At 40.3% G+C, this 9,314-nt stretch overlaps 1 protein-coding gene across 1 annotated transcript; it reads right to left on the bottom strand.

Moving 5' to 3' along the window:
* Nucleotides 1–1,598: 1,598 nt before the first annotated feature.
* LOC133886727 (sec1 family domain-containing protein MIP3-like) lies at nucleotides 1,599–7,767 on the bottom strand. The gene is made up of 7 exons (XM_062326520.1): nucleotides 7,333–7,767; nucleotides 6,658–6,801; nucleotides 5,533–5,685; nucleotides 4,635–5,141; nucleotides 2,994–4,529; nucleotides 2,840–2,908; nucleotides 1,599–2,246 (listed from the first exon to the last, which is right to left on the bottom strand). Exons 1-7 carry the CDS (start codon nucleotides 7,378–7,380, stop codon nucleotides 2,118–2,120), a joined length of 2,586 nt encoding a protein of 861 aa, XP_062182504.1. The 5' UTR covers nucleotides 7,381–7,767; the 3' UTR covers nucleotides 1,599–2,117.
* Nucleotides 7,768–9,314: the final 1,547 nt, after the last annotated feature.

The following is a 9,314-nucleotide window of genomic DNA, read 5'->3' as shown; positions in this document are numbered from 1 at the left end:
CGCTCTCTAATCTTGTGCTTAATCGCCTTGGATAATCACTTTAGGCACTTTGGTGGCTTGAATGTCTTCTCAAATGTGTATCAGCTTCCTCTAGACTCCAGCAGCATGCCATAAGTTAAATGATTGAATAGAGGTGTATCTATAGCCTCATACTCGCTAACTAGCTGTTTTCCCAATAGCTCAGAAAAGCTATTAGCACTGGATGATCCGGCGAGAACAGTAGTACTAACACCGGATCATCCGGTGAGTACAAACTTAAAAACTAGCCATTGGAACTCCACTCAAAGCCTCTGTGGACACAAGACATTTCGATATGCCTTTAAATCCATCACCGGACCTTCCGGTAAGTTATCTTGAGTCAGACCACGTCACTTCTTTACTGTGTAAAAATGCTTCGGTGTATTGATCTTCAGAGCACTGGACCTTCTGGTGAGTTGTTCTTCATTCTTCAATATTTGCAGTCGCCTCTGCAAGAAATGCTCAGATGCTATAATCCAGTGAGCATAAACCAAGCACCGGACCTTCCGGTGGGTGATCTTCAGTCTTTGCACTTTCATTCTTCTTTGCAAGAAATGCTCCGGTGCTATTCAGTGCAGATCACCAGACTATCTGGTAAGATCCTCAGCCTTCTCCTATATGTCAGAAATACTCCGATAAGTTCAATACACAGAGCATCGGACTATCGGGTGAGGCTATCAGCCTCTGTGCACAATGCTCTTGTGAGTGTAAACTCTTCTGCACCGAACCTTTCGGTGAGGTCAATTTTTCTAGAACTTCTCCAATTCAATCAAACCTTATTCTAGCTACATTGACTTCTTGATGCATTGCATCTATAAGACATATTAGCATATATTCTTGATAAATATATTAGTCTCAATGACTATATTATTATTAATAGACAATTATGATCTAATAAGACTATTTTCGCTACACCTGTGTGATCATCCGTGCATTTTTTTTTCTTTGTAGCAATAATTGAAAGGATCAAATGTATCCAGGCGTCATGCATGAGGGTGATAATTGATAAAGATGTGGCCCCGAGATTCTACAGGGACAATGTCCAAGAACATTAGATCCAAGATACAGATAGTAGATTGATGGAAATGGTGCCATTCTGTTGCAGGTGGATACAGCGACCAATATTTTTTTTTTCTAAATCTGAAACCAATTTGGAAGGTGAGGAAGCGAAGAAAGACGGTGGAAGTTTTGTCATGCTTTTGGCAGATATTGTAGCAATCAGTATACCTATTATAAGAAAACTGGCAAATAGCAAATTAAGGAACAAAAACACAGAGGCAGTCAGGCAGATCCCACAGTTTTAATGTTTCCATGTACTTCTGCTTTTATCTTATTTGCCCTTTTTGGCCAATGTGTATCTGAATTGTTATATGGACTAACAAGATAGTGTTAAGGTACCCTTGACCCTTGTACATCAATTGGATATCACAAAGACTCCATTCCAACTATACAAAGATTTCTTTCCAAGTCTTGAGCTCGTTTGAGGGGCCAAAAGTCTAGGGACATGATTCTGAATACAAACTACTGAATCAAGGAGATTACTTTGGACGAATTTACAACAGATATTTGACAGTTGTGCAGACTAGTAAATCTCCAAAATTTCCATATCACAACCATACAATGTACACAGATTTACATGCTAGTTAATGTACCGACAAGAGATTCTTGGGAGCAAAACAAATGCTCAAAACCATTAAAAAGTTCATGCTGGTTGCAAGTGTACAGTTAGCAGGTTAATTTAGACTTATCTTTTGTTTGCTACCTCTTGATGTTTTAAGATGAAAATATGTCAACCACTGCCTCAATAAGACACATATGTTAGTTATAGCTTCCAGCAATGTGTGCGTTTTCCTGAAGATTATTGCAAAAGCCGTTATTGCCAGTGTATTTTACTAAAAAGGTCCCCAAGGATGCTTACGAATTACTAACTGCTTGCTTCTAGTAGCATCGACAATACACTCTCACCAGACACTAAAATTTCTGAAAAATGCTCTGGGTCAATCATCTGGGCTCCTTAAAGTCTTATTCAAATGCCTTGTGCACCACCCCATGATGTCAGGATTCAAGAGCATTAGGCTTCTCAAGTGTGAAGGTTGAGCCTAAGTAAAGCTTGACGAGCCCAACATCAACTCAAACATGTCATCTGGAGTAAGAAGTGTTGTACCACCAAGAACAAGCTCCACATCTGGTCTACTGCTCTCTGAGATTGCCGTCATGACTTCCCGGACCTTGCATAAAAGAGATCATTTGGTTTGTTAGGACACCGTTATTACACACTATTACTGTCTGACACCAAGAATTATGGTTTCAACTTCTGCTTTTCAAAAGAGAAAACAAGCTGGAGTTTTGGAGATTGTATGAAGATGCAGATTAATACACGTGCTTTTAAAACTGCAGTCACTAAAACTTAATGTTACAGAGCCAGATTTTGAAATTCTACAGGACAATTTAAAAAATAATGCACTGAACTGTACACTTCCAAAGTACAGTGAAAAAGCACAAAAATATATGGTGCAATGTAAAAATATGGAAATCAATATTGCGAAGGTAAGATTCCTTCCTTCGTACCAAGATAAACTCATTATACAAAAACAAAACGAAATTTATGCTATCGTAGATGGTCAATTGACTAAAATATCATTCTTCGTAGAATAATAAATGACAGATATGACAGATTTCTGTTGTGATTAAAAGCTAGTGGTAGCTTCATTTTAGTTTGATAGAGTCAAATATTCATGTAAACACAAAACACTCTGGGAGAAACAAAGGACTTGAATCATGACATGATCGAATAACTAAAACCAAAGAAAATGGACCATACCTCAAGAGTATTAATACCCCCTAGAACAAAAATGATAAGAACACTTTGATCACCAAAGCTTGGTTTAGACTGCAAATAAAACAATAGTTTGGAAAGGGCAAATAAAGAGATAAAACAAAAAGAAAGTACAAGTAAAACTAACTGAGAAACTTACCTGTCCAAGCCCAAATCTCCCTAATCCACTTTTGAATAAACGGCCAACAGCTGATGAATGATACTCGAGGCCAGGTACATCATACCTCGACAAGAGAGCTAGTAGCAACTTATAAAGCAAACCTTTCCTTGAGTAGCCATCCGTCTCAAATCTACTCAATGCTGCTAGACCTTCTCCAAGAGCTTGGTTTCTTAACCTCATGCTGGACAATTTGTGAAACAATTTGAAAAGTTGATCAATCCTATCTCGCACTTCCAACTTAAGTTGCATGCCCCCATAAGCTTCCTCCTTTTGGTGATCGGTATTGTCATTGTCATCCCAGTTACCCCATTCGTCATCAAAATCATCAGTAATGGATGCTGGCTCAGTGGAGTCCTTATTATTTCTCTCGCCATCTTTGGATCTAGCTTTAGCTTCAAGTTCGTTATCCAGGCCATCAAGGAAACACAACTTCACAGATGATGGTCGTTCAAGGATAGAGTCCACCACGACATCCTTAAGAGACCGCTCATCTTCCCAAGAAAAGGGACCACCGGCGATAGATGTAGGGAAATTTTCACCAGCCAAGATATACCCAATAATTGTTAGAAGTAATACATCCTGGAAACTAAGTAGGCCCTGTGAAGACTCCATTGTATCAGCTTGTTTGTGAGATTCCACTGAAGTGCTAGTGTTGATGAAATCACGAAGCTCACTGGCAAGACTTTGAGTTGTCTCTGCAGATGTTACACTTAATATTCTCTCAGCGCTTGTAAAGGCGTCCCAGCGAGAACTTTGAGGCTCTTGAAGAGTCATTTCAGCAGCCAGAGCTAACTGGATAACTCCTCTGTTTCTTAACAAGGACAACTGATCTCGAGAGAGCATTTGCACCATAGAATGAATCTCTGAAACAGAAGTGGCTCCTTGTCGACCTTTAGATGCAGAGGATAGCTTCTCATGCTGCAGAGCTTCAATAAGCCATTTTTTAATTAGCATTAATCCGTCTTTCGCCCCTCTGTCTAGTAATGCTTCTAAGTAGCGTACTCCAGCATAATTGGATAGGAGTGAACCACTTAGGGTGCTAAGTTCACTGCCAAGTTTGTCATCATGTGCTTTGTCAGCATAATCAGGTAGCCAGGTAGCTTCAGAGTCAACCTCAGCAGAGTTCCATCCAGACACAAATGACATGATACCTTCAGACAACATACTAATCTTACTCTTAGGTTCTTCCTTGTTAAAGACCGTTTCAAAAGGAACCTTTATATTCAGTGGGAAACGTTTAACAGTAGCTTGAGAATGCTTGCTTGGAGTTTGCGAATTTTTCGCCACAGAATATGACAACATCCTTTCCTTTTGTCGCAACGAGGAAAGCATCCTATCAAGAAATGAGTCACCATGGAAGCAAGGAGTTAGGAGATCAACTGTACGATCTATAATCAGTAGACCAGCAGATCTCTTATTACGACCAACATCATATAGACTTGACATATCCATCATCAGCTTCCCAACGACCTTTGATGTATCACCAAGTGAGAATATATCGAGCTTTAGGTCCATCTACACACATTTCGTAATGAAGAATTTGATCAACAAAGGGTTATACCCTTAAAAAACAAATAGAAGTCAATAGCATATAGTATACCCTATGAGATAAATCATTACCTTATTGGCCAAATGGTACAGGAACTGAGCAGTCAAGGTCACTCCTGGAGGAACCTCATCACTATCAAAAGGTTTACCAGTAGATATGGAGGGTAGACCAGGGCCAAGGGAATCTTCATGCTGATTCGACAAGCATGAGTCAGCAATTATGCCCTCAGAAGGCAAAACAAATGCCCTTGAGGAAATAGGAGAGAAAATCATCGGAAAGTGACACACAGTTACAGACATCCCCTTCCCGCTTGCTTCTTCTACCTGGCCTAAGTCAAACAAAGCCCTTTTCGTCGGGCTGGAGTCAGAAGTAGGGCCATAATGCACCCCAGAACCCCACTTAGAATTTTTATCAGTGTCTGAGGTGAAATCACTCCCTGTGTAATGAATATTATCTTTATGTTTGTCTGATTTCTCATGCTTTTTAAAAAGCTCCTCATGGTCCTGAATGAGTAATGTCTCATACTCCCGGAAAGCATCTGGCCCAAGTGGAGAATTAACATATGATGAGTGGCCAATCTGCAGTAAGTTTTCCCAAAAGATTCAAAAAGCCGCTTGAACAAAATTAGGATGGTATTTTGAAATAGCTTCAAAGTGTTCTAAGAAAACAAGACGAATAACAATAGCAAGATATGCATTCCTTGTTTTTTTCTTTCTGAGCAATGCAGAATTTACCATGGATTTCAGAGAAAACACCATCAGTTAAAGAAGTTTTACCGGTACTCATCAGGTATAATGTGTTGTTTAAAAAAAAAAGATAAGTAAATAGGAATTTCAGGGCCAACCAGATACTTTAGGTAATTTTCTATCAAGAGAATTTTAGTTTAAGAAAATAAATTTAATTAGCAGGATGTTCAAGCACTTCACAGGCAATCATCACAAGTAACATATTCTTGCAGTGGTGAAGCACCTCGGAAATAGCTGTCAGCACAGTACAATGCGAAACAGTTCGATTGTTGCCCAGGCATCGCAGAATATACCGATGTGCATCACTAAGAAGGCGGGATGTAAGTACTACAATCTTCCTTACTGGATAAGAAAATTTTGAGTGCCAGTCAGCAACCTGCAAAATACAGGATACAACATGTGATCAGGTAAAGAGTAGAAGAACATAACATCGTTTCATGAAGTTAACAAGAAGGTTATTGGGCTTGGCACTTCCAATCCATCAAAAGAACTGAACAAAAGAGATATGTCAATTATACAAATTTTAAGATGTTGTAAGACCAATAGCAATAGGAAGTACTTAACAAAAACATTCATTTTGAAAAGAGAAGTATAATCTCTCCCTAGATGAAAGAAAGAATTCAGGACTGAATTCACCTTGGTTATCCATTGGGCGAAACAGTTGCTGAAGGATGATATGACTAGTTGGCTGAGTATTCTCTAAATGTTTCTTTGTGTTGTACATTCTATTTTCTTCTTGTACATAAACTCTCTTTTTTTAGTACAAAACACAGTAGGGGCCTCCCCTGCTGTTTCCGGTCAAAAGAAAAAAAAGGAGTCGTCTAATGGCCATCCATCTGGAATAAAATGTCATTGGCGAAATGTAATACTTGTCTTCCAACTTAATACTGAGAAAATATTTCAATACCAACTTAGTAAATAATATAAAAAAAATCCTCCTAGCAGCTGCTATTCATAAACAATATCCAGAATGCAGGCACAGAGCAGTACAATACAGAAATTATCATAAAAACATTCCTCTCATGCTACAACTGGAGAATATTGCATCACTGTCATAAGAGCTCTCTCCCTATAATTCTAAAGAGAGCAAGTGACTGCTGCTAATGAAAGCTGATCCTGTTTACATGACTACATCCCTATTCAGCGTCAAGTTTGCCATGATTAGAGAACTCTGCCCAGAAATATAATCACAAATGCTTCCTAATATTTTATCATTTGTGTGCTAGACATGTATTTACTTGCTTGATCTTTGATGGACCAAACATGTTGCATTCAGTTCTGCACTCAAATTAAGCATCCTTCCCACTGCAAGTTAAGAACTGGTAGCAAGGTAGTGAAGTAATCTCACAGCATCGAGAGGAGATGCGTTTTCCAAGCTGCACACAGCACGAGCGCCAAGCTCAAGAAGAAGAGGGAACGCTCCTATGAACTGAAACGACTCCAGAGTGCCGGCATCGGCGTACACTATTGAATCCACAATCTCATCTCCAATCTGCAACCACAATAAGTAAATAAACTTAATTCTTCAAAGCTGAAAAGATGAGATTTTTGACATTCAGAATTCATTATACAAGCGTTTCTTGTCAAATTACCCACAACTTGAGTTACTTACAAAAAATGTATTATTAGTTCAGCAGCTAAAAAGATAATATTTTCACAAACGAAACAGCTTAACTTTTCTTATCAGGCATTCTGATATTAAATGTGTTTTTTTCAGAAAACTGAAAGTACTACTACTATCCTGGCCTCTGCCGTCGTGAGATGCACACAGGAAGACATTAAATTTGGTACCGAAAAGGAACGCATGTTCAAGTCCGGGAGGCGAAAAGACGGCTTTTTTTATAACAGGTTAATTGCTCCAATCGGGCACATTCGTCAGGTTTCTTTTGCACAACGCAACAGAGAAATTTTGGAAACCGCGAACATTAAACCAGCAAATCTCGCTAAATTTTACACCGGATCGTATGAAAAACCAAGTAACCAAGAGCGCCTGAATCAGCAGGAAGTCGCGTAGAGAACGGACCTGGCGGATGGAGTCGAGGCAGGAGGCAATCAGATCCACGGACCCCATCGCGTCCTCCTCCGCTTGCTTGTTCCCTCAGCCCCCACAACGTTCCGCGAGATCACCGTGGCGCCCCCTCCCTGCGCCGGTGATTGCGGTGGGATCGTGGGGAGGAGAGAGAGGCGAACCCGCGAAGGCGACCAGGCCGCCGAGACAGGCAGGGAGCTTGGTTGTGCGCCCGAGCAGGACCCGCACCGCGGCTTCTTCCTCAGTTCCGGCTACCGCCCGAGCTGCGCTGCGGTCTTCGCCCGAGGACTCGCCGGCGTTGATGCGCCGGGGAGAGGTGGGGCACGGACGCCGGCGTCCAATCGCCAGAGCGAGAGACGGAGCGATGGTGGGCCGCAGGTAAGGGGGAAAAAGAAAATTAAAAGAAAAAATTGGGCCGAGGGGGCCTGTTACACGGGCTTACAAAAAACTAAATTTAAACCCTCTCAAAAGGAAAAATAAAATAAAATCCAAACTTGCATTTCCTTAAATTTCACTGTGTTCATAACTGTAAACCTGTGTATATATATCATCTCAAACTCACCAGGTGCATTTCTCCTTCTATCTCGAATGCACCATTGAGAAGAGAGTGGATTTGCTACCTTCGTGTTACAACCGAATCTTACAGCAGCAGCACAGAACTGAGAACATAGTGTTGAATGATGATGAAACAAACCATACGTCAAATCCTCTATGTTGCGGTAGATTTGAGTAGTTAATGCATACCAAATATATGCAGCTACCAAATCTGCATGTGTGTCAATGTCAAGAACCTACTACAAAATATAGGATATCGGATATATAATACGGAGAAAGTAAATACATAGCAAATATATACAGCTATCAAATTTCCAGGCACCCTGCTATATAATGCTTCCTTTTCATTTGCACACCAAAACATTAGAAGGACAACTTAGTATTAGCAGATGAAAGATAGGGAATGACTAGAGATCTGGGAAGTTGCTAACGCCATCTGATGGGAATAGGAGGCAAGAGGGAATAAGCGATTCGGAAGAAAGAGCAACGCTGTCCTAGGTTCTTATTGTTGTCTTGCAAAGCTCTATGGGTTGGAACCTGAATGCCCCTCAAAGCTTGACATGACACCTTTGGCGCATCCAAGGCTCTAGCTGCTAGGAAACTTTGAGAGTCGATGGATGGACCAGCAAACACAGTTAATCCAACCTGGGGCATTAGGTTTAATTAATCCCTTTGTATCTGAGCGTGCCCTTAAAATGATTTGCCTATATTACTAGCATCAGCATAAAAAAAAAATCATGTTTGATTTTTTCGTTTTGACTTCGAGAGCAAGGAAATATGCTAATGCAAACCAATTGGTGTCCGGCCCAGCGTGCAAGGAGCGGCTTCAACAAGCAGCTCATTTAGTTGGTAGTATCAAACCATCTATACTATAGTACTACTTTTGTGTCAACCCCTGATATGCCTCTTGAGTCGATAAGCAGTTAAGCACCATACATAAATCAACCTTCTGTATCTTAACCTTCTTTTTTGTGTGATAAATCAACCTTCTGTTACCCATATTTAGATACATGTAAATTTCGGCCAAGGTGCAAAGGCAACGTAATAAATTAATTATCTTCTCTTCCTTCTCCTTTTGAACCTTTTTAGCTAGCACAAATATATCCTACATATTTGTTGCTTGTGCACTCATTAGTCGTCAATTTGGAATAATAACTCTACCTAATTTCAGATATATCTAAGGTTATGTCTATAAGAGCTTCCGTGCAAGATATGACGATTAAATCAGAAGTGAATGCAGTGCACCTACCGATCTCGTTCCAGCACCATCGGCATTCGGCGCAATATGACCTGCTATATTCGTAGTGCTTTCGATTTGTTGCAACACGACAAGGTGTTAGCACAAACTCGTGTTGAGTATAGACATGGAGAACGAAGAGAGGAAGATGATAGAACAGTTCGAAAGAAGCTGCTAGGGTGTA

The sequence above is a fragment of the Phragmites australis genome, chromosome 12 (assembly GCF_958298935.1).
Source record: "Phragmites australis chromosome 12, lpPhrAust1.1, whole genome shotgun sequence".
NCBI classification, from domain to species: domain Eukaryota; kingdom Viridiplantae; phylum Streptophyta; class Magnoliopsida; order Poales; family Poaceae; genus Phragmites; species Phragmites australis.
The sequence above is the reverse complement of the archived record's forward strand: the minus strand, read 5'-3'. Positions and strand labels throughout refer to the sequence as shown.